The sequence below is a fragment of the Entelurus aequoreus genome, linkage group LG16 (genome assembly GCF_033978785.1).
Source record: "Entelurus aequoreus isolate RoL-2023_Sb linkage group LG16, RoL_Eaeq_v1.1, whole genome shotgun sequence".
Classification (NCBI taxonomy): domain Eukaryota; kingdom Metazoa; phylum Chordata; class Actinopteri; order Syngnathiformes; family Syngnathidae; genus Entelurus; species Entelurus aequoreus.
This window is the reverse complement of record NC_084746.1, coordinates 27,741,247-27,755,293: the sequence shown is the minus strand read 5'-3', so window position 1 is coordinate 27,755,293 and position 14,047 is coordinate 27,741,247. Positions and strand designations below refer to the sequence as shown.

At 38.4% G+C, this 14,047-nt stretch overlaps 1 protein-coding gene across 7 annotated transcripts in view; it reads left to right on the top strand.

Moving 5' to 3' along the window:
* The window catches only part of st18 (ST18 C2H2C-type zinc finger transcription factor), a 141,000-nt gene that overhangs the window by 85,604 nt on the left and 41,349 nt on the right, over nt 1-14,047 (top strand). For all 7 annotated transcript variants that reach the window (XM_062022526.1, XM_062022525.1, XM_062022523.1 and 4 more), the window contains 4 exons: nt 2,446-2,558; nt 9,306-9,351; nt 10,042-10,078; nt 12,275-12,462. In XM_062022526.1, the coding sequence (XP_061878510.1) occupies nt 2,446-2,558; nt 9,306-9,351; nt 10,042-10,078; nt 12,275-12,462 (384 nt within the window). The remainder of the gene's footprint in view (nt 1-2,445; nt 2,559-9,305; nt 9,352-10,041; nt 10,079-12,274; nt 12,463-14,047) is intronic.

The window sequence follows — 14,047 nt, the reverse complement described above, 5'->3', positions numbered from 1 at the left end:
AAAATTAATAATGTACATACTATAATATTTGTTGCATGATTAAATAATATTAAAATAAAATTTAAAAAAATTTAATGCAGTAGATACATTTTTCTGTCGAAATAGAAATGACTAACATATTTAGTAAGAATAATTAAGTACTTTATTAATTATTTCCATGTAAATCGATGTAAATTGATTTGGCGGACCAGATTTAGCCCCCGGGTCTTGAATTTGTCACCCGTGATCAAAGATAAACTTGCCTGTCTTTTGGTAAGTCAAACTAAAAGAGTTAAGAAATAACTATTCTTATTCTATCCAGATGGTATTTAGACTGCCTAACCTTCTCACGCACAGAAAAAGGTGTTTATATTCCCTCAACAGAAGTTGATTTTAATCTCACAGCCGAGCCTAATTTGCTCACCGTCTAACCATTTGCATGTCAATGAAAAGTGGCAAAAGCAATCGCTTGTTCTCCGAATCCAATTCTACCTGCCTTCCGCTGGAAATAAAAATAAAAAATAGGTGCAGCTATCACTTTGCAGGTGAAGCTCCTGCTGGCTGACCTTTTCGCAGCTGCCCGAGAAACTTTATATTTGTCTGGCAGCTGGAAACATGCCTACAATGGCAATAAGTGGAAAAATGAGATCAAGCCACACATGTCGTCAAACATTCATTACAAGGAAATATGAAAGTAAACGTGTCTATCTCGTGCTCTTTATTACACATAAACAGAAACACTTAGCATGGAAAATTAATGTGAAAATTATTCTCCGGGTAAACTATAAACACAGAAGTTACCCCGACAATTTTACCCTCCTCTCTCCCCTCTCCTTCTTCCCCTAGATCAGAGTGTAATTGCCAGTAATCAGGTCTGTTTGCTGCTGATAAAACCTCTCTGAATGCAAGGAACCCTCTTTGTGTGATGACTCAATTATGCCAGAAGTGGCTCATCAAACCTGGCCCATCAGCTGCTTTAATAAATAAGGAGGAAAACTTGCTGCAGGCGCATTATAATTCCATTCATTCCATAATTAAATCCATTCCAGTTTTAACCCCTTCTTTGCTGTTTCTGGAAGAGAAACAAAAACAGGAAGAGGGGCGGGGGGGTTGGAGCAGACAGTGACCTTGCACAGAACCCCCATCCTGCTCCCTATAATTCACAGTGATACTGCTGAAGAGAGGTGAAGAGCAGGAGGCTTGAATCAGGAGTTTATTTCTAATCTAAGCATTCTTTCCACTCTGGCGGACAGTAATTGTATTAAAAGACTAATCTAATCATAACAGTGACATTTTCAAATCTTTTTTCTGTCTAATCACATTTGCCCCTTTATCTCACACACATGTAAATAATGCAATTAATTTTTTTTTACGGCCAGTCCAGAATCTCACTTACTTTGCTACTCCGGCCTGGCTTTTATTGCCTTTTTTTTGGGTTGCCATCACAATAGCGGTCGTGTTAATTATACGAGAGCGTCCCAAGTGCGCGGATAAGCAGGCAAGCAGGGGACACGAGGACTCAAGGTCAGTGATGAATATCCGCAGCAGCTGCAATGTATTAATAAGAAGCAACAGCAGCATCAGACGCCACAATTGCAAGCAAAGTGGGCTTCTTCTTGTTGTTGTGGCAGTAGTGATGTCAGGAGATATCATCTAGCATCTTCAGGCCGCTTGGTGGTAATGGTGCGAGGCCATGGTTATTCATGACCGCCGGACTCCCCCTGCCGCGGCCCATTCGCCCCTCTGTGGTGGGAATGCAAACAGATGGGGTTGAGGGGGATGGGGGGGTGTTTGGGCTGGAGGATAGTAAGCAGCCAGCTAAAAGATCTGGTAGACCCTCAGCATCACAGTACCCTCCCCTCCTTCTCCAGAGGGTCGGAAACTGTCCTCTGAGGAGCGTAATTTGTCTCAGACTGGGAGTGTGTGTTTAAATATTAGGCAGGGAGGAAGGGGTGAAGGGCGCATAAATATGATTCAGCAGATGATGAACCAGCTCAAATAGTCATGAGTCTTTTTTCATATGCTAATGAGGCAAGAGTGAATACCCCTCCCTCCTGACGCACCCTTTTTCCCCCCTTTTTTTCCGGCTCCGTGAGCTATAATTAAGATGTGTGTGTCTGTGTGTGTGTGTGCGTGCGTGTGTGTGTGTGTGTGTGTGTGTGTTTTCAAAGCTAACATAAATAAATAACTCCATAATAAGATCTGTGAAGTGAGCAGATGAATGTACTCATTGTGTTCTACCTTGTTTTCCCTCTTGGATGTTTTGTATTAATTAGAAGACAAGCAATGTGATCTCTGTCATGCAATCAATTCCCATCATCTTTCCTATTCCACCTCGGCTATTTATACACCCTGTCCCCCTCTTTTTTGATGAAAAATAAAGTGCAAATAAGTTGAATTCCAAGATTATTAGTAATATTGAAAAAATTATTAATCATGAGGTGTTTGTGTGTTTTTGTAAAACAGGGGATGAAGTGCATGATCAGCTCCTGAGAGAGAAGTGTGCAAGCATCCATAAGGCCAAACAGTGTGAATCTGGCAGCTTTTCCAACAGACCGCTCTCGGAACAACAATCCAAGGTAAATGCTAAATAAAACAATTATTAGCAATATAATATACCAGATGACAACATGATAGTTTGTTTTTTCACCACAACCCAGATGCTGTGGTTTACTTATGCACTCTGTGTAACTCTATAATCAATAGGTTCTTTTATATTGTCATTTAATTTTTACTTCTTTAGCCGTAATGCAATAAAATAGGTTGTAATGTAGACTGATATATTTACTTATATTGTTTTATTTAGTTACATACTTTTTAAAATGTATCAAGTAGATAGTATATCTGCTTATTTACAAGAAATAAAGACTAAAAACTGTAAATGCAAAATGTATGATTTTATTAATCATGTTTTGAATAACTGTCATAGTCATTTTAACAAAATAAACATACATAAAGATAATTTGGCAAATATTGACTGATGCTATTGTAGCCATTGTAAATTTGTGATTTCACAATGTTATGTCAGACCCACTCGACATCCATTGCTTTCGGTCTCCCCTAGAGGGGGGGGGGGCGGGGGGGGGGGGGGTTTACCCACATATGTGGTCCTCTCCAAGGTTTCTCATAGTCATTCACCGACGTCCCACTGGGGTGAGTTTTTCCTTGCCCGTATGTGGGCTCTGTACCGAGGATGTCGTTGTGGCTTGTGCAGCCCTTTGAGACACTTGTGATTTAGGGCTATATAAATAAACATTGATTGATTGATTGATATTTTTTGACAATTTCTTTGTCATCCATTACCGCTTTTTCTATGTATTAAAAAGAACATGAAATGAAGTACAAAATAAAATAAAAAATGTTTGCTTTAGTTGTAGAATCGTTTTATTTCTATTGAAAAATATTTTTTTTTTTAAATATTGGAAAATAATAATGTATTTATTGTATAGATAACTACTCGTTTTTCCTAATACACTTTGTATTTATGTTTATATAATTTATATGTTAGTATTCTATGTATTAGTTAGTATTCTTTATGTATTTTTGTATGTATTTTTTTTCTTCTGTGTTTATTAAATATTACATTGTACATTTAATTGCACCCTTTATGGTAAATTAAATTTATTGACAAACTAAAATTCTAATAATCACTTTTCATACACAGGATAGTTGAAAAACAAAGTGCTTTACACAAATTGTATCCATCTATCTATCTATCCATCCATCTATCTATCTATCTATCTATCTATCTATCTATCTATCTATCTATCTATCTATCTATCTATCTATCTATCTATCTATCTATCTATCTATCTATCTATCTATCTATCTATCTATCTATCTATCTATATACATCATAATAAACAAAATAAAATAGTAAGAATAATAGTAGTCATAGTAGCAATAAATACAATAAAAAATATCAAAATAACAAATAGGAACCTTAAAAGGGTTTAAAATGTTCAGTAAAAACCCTGATTAAAAAAGTGTGCCTTTACACTTTAAAAAAAATATTAGTTGTATCGAGCTTTTATAGTTGTTTTTGTTGCAAAGTACTTGCACTTTGCAAATATACAATCATTTTGAGAGCAGCTGTATTTATATTTTGTATGTTCATTTAATTTGCATAAAAAAAAAGAAAATAGCTTGCAAGTAAACAAGTGTATATCAGTGTTAATATTTAGCTTCACTGATACGACTGTTTTTGTAAGAGAATGCAAAAGTCATATTTGAAAGTAACACAACATATTTGTGAGTGTTTGTGTGTGTGCGTGGGTGTGTGTGTGTGTGTGTGTGGCAAAGTGTTCCAAACTAACGAGCTACATTCATTTTTACACAAGGTAATGTATAGTGTTGTGGAGTTGTTTGTCTCAATAGGCTGCAGTAATCAAAAGTAATGAACCTATTATGAGCAGGACCTCTGAGGGCCCGGCGTGGCATTAAGAGAGCGCCACATAAAAAGGTTTATTAAAGGAAATTAAGGTCCATCACTGCCACACCTGCTCCCCTATTATAAATGTATGACAGGTCAGTGCCTTCAATCACAACAGCAAACGAGAGAGAGGAGTCATGTTTCCCATTACCAGGGAAAAGTAACAGTGCATCCTGTGACTCACACATTTCACTGGCTTGTGACCACTATGAGCCACCATCAGCCCGGAATAATTATGTTTAATAGGTTTTATTTGGGAGCCACTAGCAACACACTGACAGAGTGGAAGGATTTTTGTGACTATTTCTAGTCCAAACACACACACACACACGCTGCAGAGACGCTGTCTGCACTTTAATGTCATTATTGTTATATAGCGTTGTTTTTAGTCACCTTCTGAACTTTATCCAACAAACAACCTCACTTTTCTGATTCTTTTTGAATAACACTCACACTAGAAACATAATTTTTGGGCTTTTTGTCAATTTGGTGCGTTTGTGTTGGTATATTCGGGGAGCATGCATGTTTTATATTTATATTTATATTTATGTATTTGTATGAAAAAAGTGTATCCCGCCATGCATTTGTTGAGTATTTTCAATATGGAGTAGAGTGTAGTTGCTCTACCCAGATGGGAGTTGGTAAATTACGCATTCATTCAAACAGATACCAAATTAATGTAACATTTTATTGTATACACATTATTACATATCATTCAAATTTAAAGTTAAAGTACATTTTTATTGGATTATTGGGTGTATTTTTGTTTGAAATGACACAAGAAAGTTGCATTAGATTTAAAAATGTAACAATTATTTTGGATTCTACATAATAAAAATACCCTTTTGACTTTTAGCATATTGTGAAGCATTTAAAACATCTGTAACATTAAATAGTCATCTATTAAGAATCATTTCTTTAATGTCAAAATGTTTTTAAAGTACTACAAAAACCTTTTGTAGTACTTTGTTAATTAATACCTACCTGTTTGTTTTCTACCTTTATCCAACAAATATAAACTCACAAAAACTCTTATTTTGGCCAATGTATTGCATATATTTGGACTTAACTAAATGTCAGTTTTATTTGTTTACTTGTGATGGGCGATACCCAAATTGTGTTACTGATAAAATACCAAATAATACAAAGTTTGGTATCACTGATATTTACAATCAAATAATACACTACCAATATCAATGACCAACACATGATTACTTATTTTACAGTAAAACAGCTGATACCGATCAGTCATGTGGATATATAGGGGCAGCACGGTGGAACAGGGGTTAGTGCATGTGCCTCACAATACGAAGGTCCTGAGTAGTCCTGAGTTCAATCCTGGGCTCGGGATCTTTCTGTGTGGAGTTTGCATGTTCTCCCCGTGACTGCGTGGGTTCCCTCCGGGTACTCCGGCTTCCTCCCACCTCCAAAGACATGCACCTGGGGATAGTTTGATTGGCAACACTAAATTGGCTCTAGTGTGTGAATGTGAGTGTGAATATTGTCTGTCTATCTGTGTTGGCCCTGTGATGAGGTGGCGACTTGTCCAGGGTGTACCCCGCCTTCCGCCCATGTGCAGCTGAGATAGGCTCCAGCACCCCCCGCGACCCCGAAAGGGACAAGCGGTAGAAAATGGATGGATGGAGGTGGGTATATCAAATAAAATTGTACTTATTATAAAATATTTTTTCAATATCTTTACAGTGCATATATATTTACGTATATTTGGCTTGACCCCCGTATTTTCCGGATAATAGACGGCACCGGCATATAATCCGCGAACACTAAATTTTGGAAGACATTTTTTTTCCCCATATATTAGCCACACCAGAGTATACACTGCATATTTATACCTTGTGGAATGAGTTATTTACACCGAAAGATTATGTAAATGTTTATTTCCACACCTTAATTGTTTTCAAACGGTGTCTGTAACACGGCAGTAAAACGGCTGCTCAAACGAAACATAAGTCATCTTTATGGACCCACTAGCTGCAGAAGCTCGCTCTCCAATCAGCTAAACAGACTGAATAAGTCCATGGTAAAGTTTCGGGGAATTTACGAAACTGAAACAATACAAAAAGAATACCGCTGTAAGTTAATAATAATAACAAAGACACTCGTAAACGTGTTAGCATTTTAGTTAATGCTAACGACGTTAGCTTCATTACATTACAATAGCGCCTACAAATAAGTATTAGAACACTCCTACAGGCATCACACGGGACGGTTTAGTAAGTAAGACGTGTTTTAGTTATACTGTAAAACTTACAAATGTTGCTTAGAGTGATGAATGAAGAATCCATACGAGTAAAAACGCTGTGGACATTAAGAAAACGGAACGGCACTTGTACTTCAGGTTGAAATCTTGGTCTAAACAGAAGGGCAATCCAACACCTGCAGTGAGCAAACTCATCCAAAAGATGGTGCCATAGTACAAACAATAACACACCATTTCAGTGTCTTTGTTTTTTTAACTATTTGTATTATGGCCGTCAACGAAGAAAAATCCATAAATTAACTGCATCGCTTTATAAGCTAGAGGGTTCAAAGCCTAGGAAAAAAGTAGCGTTTTTTTTGTCTGGAATTTACGTTATATTGTTTACTCATGGAAAGCACTAAAATTAATATTTACAAAGAGAGGAGGATATATCTATTTGGTAGTATGAATATTTTGGGACTAGTCCATCATTACTATTGGTTGCATGTTGCATGTGCATCCTCCTGAGAACCAGCGTCCCCTGCGGTGGACATTTGTTTTTAATCTATTTATTGTGTTAGCGTTACACATTTCAGAGACAGAAAATGCGAAACACAATCGTCCACTGCAGGGGACATTTGTTGTTGGTGTATTTGTTTTGTCAGACTTACACAATTTGGAGAGAACAATTAGCCCTGTTATGCAAAACACAAACATCCACTGCAGTGAACTTTTTTTTCCCTAGCTATTTCTGTTGTCGGAGTTCCACATTTCCGAGAAAAAAAAGCTCAGTTATGTCACTGCAGTGGACATTTGTTTTTAATCAATTTCTTTTGTCAGCGTTACACATTTCAGAGAACGATACTAACCCAGTTATGTGAAACCAAAACATCTTCTGCAGTGGATGTTTGTTTTTAATCTTTTGTCAGAGTTACAAACATCGGAGAGAAAAAGTAGCCCTGTTATGCGACACACAATCGTCCACTGCTGTGGACACTTGTTTTTGTTGTGTTTCTTTTGTCAGACTTACACATTTTTGTGAGGAAAAAGTAGCTCTGTTATGTGATAGACAAACGTCCACTGCAGTGGACAAAGGTTCTCAGGATGTTATAATAGTGATTGACATCTCCACATACAGTAGGCCAAAAATGGTCGACCTTGAATCTGAAGGGTTGATAAAACTGCAATTCACCAATTTTCCCACTAGTTACCATATTTTCCGGACTATAAGGCACACTTAAAATTATTTTTCTTTTTTTCAAAACTCGACAGTGTGCCTAATGTACGGAATAATTCTGGTTTTGCTTACCGACCTCGAAGCAATTTTATTTGGTATGTGGTGTAATGATAAGAGATATGTGTAGACTGCACTATGATGGCAATATGACTCAAGTAAACAACACCAAAACAGTATATGTTCCATTGAAAATATAGAACATTAATAGATAGAACAAAAATCTATCGAAATGTTTAGTACGACTTTGGTAAGCTATGAAGCCGCACCGCTTGATGGATTGTACTGTGCTTCAACATACAAGTATTATTATGGTGTGTGTATAAGGTAAGACATATTATCTGGCGTTTTGTTTCGCAATAATATGCAAAAGCAACTTTTCTTACCTTCTGGAGCCTGCTGATCTGTATTTGGGATCTGCATGAATCCTGATAAATTGCGCGCGTCCGTCTTTGTAGTCTGTAATTATTTTTTTTCTCTTCTTTATCTTCTTGTTATGGGACATTCACCCTCCGCTGTTGCCATTTCTAATATAAAGTAGTGTAAAGTTGATTGATTAACGTGGACCCTGACTTAAACAAGTTGAAAAACTTATTCGAGTGTTACCATTTAGTGGTCAATTGTACGGAATATGTACTGTACTGTGCAATCTACTAATAAAAGTATCAATCAATAAAGTCAGTAAACTTGCCATGAAAGCGCTAAATAATACCGGTATAGTGTGTTTACATTATTCACCCAAGGATTTTTAGTTATTAGAGAGTTCCGGTCGGACAGTTTTTCACGGGACACATTTCCGGTGTTCTTGTTTCCGGATGAGGAGATGCTGCTCCGTTATTGATTTATGTAAAGTCTGAATGTCATTAAAACAGTCAGCTCCATCTTTTGACACTTCTTCCACCCCCGTCCTTGCACGCTACACCACTAAAACAAAGATGACGGGGAGAAGACGCTGCCGAAGGTGAGCCACGTAAATAAGACCGCCCACAAAACGGCGCATCCAGAAGCGACGGTCAGAAAGCGGCTTGAAGATGATATGTAAAACATAATCTATGCAACATTTTGACCAAAGAACCACCATTACATGTTATGTAGACCACAAGGAAGTGTTTTACATTTAGAAAAAAAAAATAATAATATGACTCCTTTAATGCGCCCTATAATCCGGTGCGCCTTATATATGAAAAAAGATAAAAATAGACCATTCATCGGCAGTGCGCCTTATAATCCGGTGCGCCCTGTGGTCCGGAAAATACGGTAGTTTTTATTCATGAGTGGTCAACCCCAACCATGCATTCTATGCTGTGCTCACAATTTTCAGTAGTTCATGTCCCCTCTTGTATCGTACCAAAGGTTTTTAGCCAGCCAAGGTATGAGTAATTTGAGTCTAACTGTACTTGAAACCTGAAGTAAGTGTCAAACACAACCATGTTGAATTACACTTTACATTTTATTCACAGATGGAGTCTGAAGGCGAGGAACAGACTTTAAATACATGCAGCACAGGTAAGCTTTTAGTTGGATCAGTTAAAGCACGCACGCACACACACACACACACACATTCCACTTATATCTCTCGGTTAGGGGTATCAGTTCAACAATCCAACTTTATAATAACATTTGATGTATTATCTTATCGGCCTGAAGTGCTTTGATTATTCGCATGGGAATTACTTCATTAAATTGTAACAGCGGCTCAAATTAGTTAAGGACTGTGTGTGTGTGTTTGTGCGTGCGTGTATAGAATGTATGATTGAAAGCCATCTAAACTGGAAATGTCATCATGCAAGTGTTCAGGGGCCTTTGAGGCCTGCGCCGCTATTACCGCAGGTTGGGGGGAGATTCATGAAAAGCGTTATTATGATTATTATTGGTCGTGCTTCACAGGAGGTGGGGGTACAACTTCACACGGGAAAATTGATTTAGCCCTTTTAGATCACGTTGTCAGCGCTGTCAAAGGACGGGCGACAGTTGTGACTCAATGAAAAGCTTTTCACATCAATGAGGTGTCCGCATCTTTGTTCTTGTACTGGCAGTACCCACGGGCCATATAGAGAACCAAATATGCAGTACTGAAAAGCTCTTTTTTTGTGAACCATGTGGCACTTGTTAATCCGTAGATAGTAAGGTACCCCTTGTGGCTGTGGGTGGGTATTGCACTTTTCACCTTCTAAATCACATCTGTATTTCTGACAGGGCTCGTTCATCAAGACTTCATTACCGAGACTAACAGGTAAGCTTTTCCAACATGCTGAATCAGTGCAGTGAAACCTTCAATGTCAAATGCCCTAAAAGTGGTAGAATTTGCAGCTCAACCAAGCGTCCTTTGATTTTTTTTCTTCCTTTTTTTTAATACCACCAGGGATGGTAAAGAGGATAGGTGCTGACAACCATAGAATAGGAAATTAAACTGCTCAGTGCAAAATCAACGGAACAGTAAATTAAATATTTACGACTTGCAGAAATACATTTGATCAAGTAGATGCTGATGTAAATAATTGTTAAAAATGTTTTTCACATGACTGTAACACTAAATTTAATTATTTAAATTAGCCCTAGTGTGTGAATGTGAGTGTAAATGTTGTCTGTCTGAGGTGGCGACTTGTCCAGGGTGTACCCCGCCTTCCGCCCGAATGCAGCTGAGATAGGCTCCAGCACCCCCCGCGACCCCGAAAGGGACAAGCGGTAGAAAATGGATGGATGTATGGACGTAAATAACATTTGTGGCGCTCCCTATGGGTTGTGTTCAAAATGTTTTGGAAGTCATGTTAGGGTTGCTCAAAAAAATCAGTTCACATCCGAATCGCGATTCCTGTTTACTGCGATTCTAAATGGATTCATGATTTTCCAAAAAGGATTTTACATTTTTGTATTTTTTTAACAATCAACTTTTAAAAAGATGTATCTGAGGCCTTCTCTGTGCTTACTCGCTGCATGTATACATATATGTCAGCAGCTAATAGGGGCTTTTGTGACCTGCTTTGAAAAGGTTTTCATAATTTTTATACCAAATATTATATTGAAATTATCGGTTTGAATCAGGAATCGATTTTGAATGGAATCATCACCCCAAGAATTGGGAGTTGTTGCAAAATTCCCATCCTTAATAAATGTAATACAGGAATACGCAAAGATTTATAACCATTAATTTAGACCAGTGGTCAATGAGTTGCTAAGTCTCGTCATTATGTGTTGCTTGATAGCGGCCATCTTGTTGAAATCTCACACCCATGTATGTATGTGCGTGGCATTTCTGTAAAGGTGGGTACCAAATTTTGGTGTTTTAGCAAAACCTCCCAAAGTTATAAAAGTTGTTTCGTAGAGCGCATTGAGCTGTGCGAGAAATTTCAAATCAACCCGCCATGTATTTATCTGAAAAATATTAGCACAGGCAACACAATTGGGGTGCATTTTAATTTTCACCCTTTAGTGTGGCGCACTAATAGAAGAGTTGGCTCACACAAACACATGCTGTCATGTGAGAAGTGAACTGAAAGTATAATGGCTGATAATAATGACTTGCATGAAAATGACAAGACTAGCTCGCAGAGAAATGTAATATTTATATCATTCCTCCCTGCTTTCTCTCCTTTATGAGTGAGTAGTTTTACTTAACTGTAGTTTTATTTAGTTTGATTATTAACATATGACTGTTTAAACGTTACTCAGCAGTTAAAGATTACTAGATTAAAATTAAAAGTGTTAAAAATCCTGATAATAAATTAAATAATTAGAAATTAATACAGTGGTACCTCAACTTAAGAGTGTTTTGAGATAAAAGCTGTCTCTCGGCTAATGTTATGCATTAGGTGGCATGCAAAATGGACATTTGTCCATGAAAATATGGAAAAGCTGCTGATGGTGTGTTTGACGGAGAAGAAGCTAAAAGGAGATACTGTAGAAGTCTACTCTTCAATCGAAATACTCTACGTTATTATTAGATTACTTCATAAAACTACTGTAGTTGTTAGTAGGACTTCTATTGCATTGTTTGTATACAATATTGCTTATCTAAAATTGTTTATTTTTAAAAGGCATGCGGCATTAAGCTTTTTTAAAACTTTAAAATTGTGCTGTTTTGAGGGGGCCAAGATCCTATTGAGTTCATGTCAATGGGCGACGCTGATTTCAGATACAATTGTTTTAAGTTAGGAGCGCCGCCACGGAGCCAACTAAGCTTAGGCACTACTGTAATATTAATTAATAATAATAAAGTTTCAATTAAATAAACAATAATCATTACATTTTTACGATTGTTTTTAAATATTTTAAGACAAATTGCTTTGAAATGAACAGTTTACAATTTAAAAGTCATTCAGCTTGATGGAACAGATTGCGTTGGACTTTGAAGGTTCCTCCATGGTGTCTCAAGCTGCCCCTTGTTGACCCCTCGCTGCTCCTTTTGTCCCCCTCGGTCCTTTCCCTCCAGCCCATATGGGTCCTTGGTGAGGAAACGTAGCGCTCAGGAAGGGGTGCAGGGCGCCCCCATCAACAAGAGGAAGTCCCTGCTGATGAAGCCCCGCCACTACAGCCCCAGCGAGGCCTGCAAGGAGGAGAGCGAGGACCTGGCAGCACTGCGGGACAAAGACGAGGCGAGGAACACTGACACTCCAGCAGGTAAACAGATGTCCTGTTGTTTTGTCTGTTTTGATGAACAATTGACGCTGAATTTTAAAATCCCATCTGTTGCATTCATATTTGCCTCCCCTCCCTGTGCTCGCCGAGGCAGCCAGCAGCCCCGGTCATTGTGCAGTGGAAGTGAAAGACCACCGCCGCGTCCACATGACTTGCGTCTCGCCTCCGCTAAATCCAAGTTTTTGACTGCTGATCAGCCATGATATTTCCCACTTGGCGGGCGCCCTGTTTTGACGGGGCCAGCTTTGCGACCCCTTCATCTGTCCTTCAATGGGCCAGTCCAAACCCATTGAATCCATAGAATGAGAGCGTGAATGGGAGCCCACGCCAGTTGATTTAAATGAGCCTCCCTCCTTCCTTTTCTAAATTGAATTTCAATCCAAGTCGGCCATTGTGGACAACAAATTAGCCGTCAACATCGCTTGGCAAGATTGACTGATGTTGTTGTGCTGGTTTATTCGCCACTTCTCCAACACGCATCACTTTGTATATTTTGATTTTCAAAATGTCTCTCCCCGCCCCGCCCGAATGACTTGAATTTTGTCCATTTCGGTAACAGTGTCCGCGGTGAACACGTGCATTCTCGCCCACCATAATTTGCACTGATTTGGTATATTTTTAACGATGTAACTAAGCAACAAACATAATTGTCCCTTTCAAAAGCTTTTGTTAAGCCCTCTAACACAGTCTAATACATAATTAGGCATAATGTCTACAGCTCATTATAGTGCACATGTGTGTCGTTAAATGGACCAGGAGAGTAGCTTAGTGGATTCACTGGAAATGGAATTTATTTGTTTCCAGGGTTCATATTACATTACAATGATTAAAGTGATTTCGGGAGGTGAATCGTGTGTTTTGCTTCGTTGTTGCCCTTTAATCACACATGCCATCGGCACACTATAATTAGCTGGTGTTTTAAGTGACAAACATGGAGTTCAAAAATAGAATTGAAATGTCAAACATCTCGTTTTTATTGGTTAAAAATGGCAAAAGTAGACGGAGAATTTAACAGCGGGGAAGGCGCTCATATCTGCATTTGAACAAAAAAAAGGGCGTAGAAATAAGCCTTCTGTTTGGTGGCGCCGCGCTGTGCTCAGCTGCAGCCAAGTGTAGGCCTGCTGCAGAGTGCCGCTAATAGCTATTCTGGAGTGACAAGTCTTCACCTGGTCCAACATGCAAACCGTTGCAGGGATCCAAGTTTCCCCCACGTTTTTTCACTGCACTTCTCTGCACGTGTGTGCGTGTGTGTGAGTGCGGCAGCGTCCAGCTGGATGCCAACAAAACCGAGCTCGCCTGCTGCATGAATGTAAATACATGTAGCTAGCTGTCATTTTTACACTTTAGACATGCAGTACTGTGCTGCAGTCTTCTTCATTTCCCTTTTTTGTTTTTAGCATATACGACTAATTGCTTTACCAACTTTCGTAACATTTAAAAAAAAAAAAAAACATGGCTTTGCATATTTCTATTAGGGATAGGCCCAGTAATCAATGAATGATTGAACTGAAATGAGTCAAAACACAGTGCACTCTTGGCTGCATCCGGCAGAGACGCTGTTGAGTGT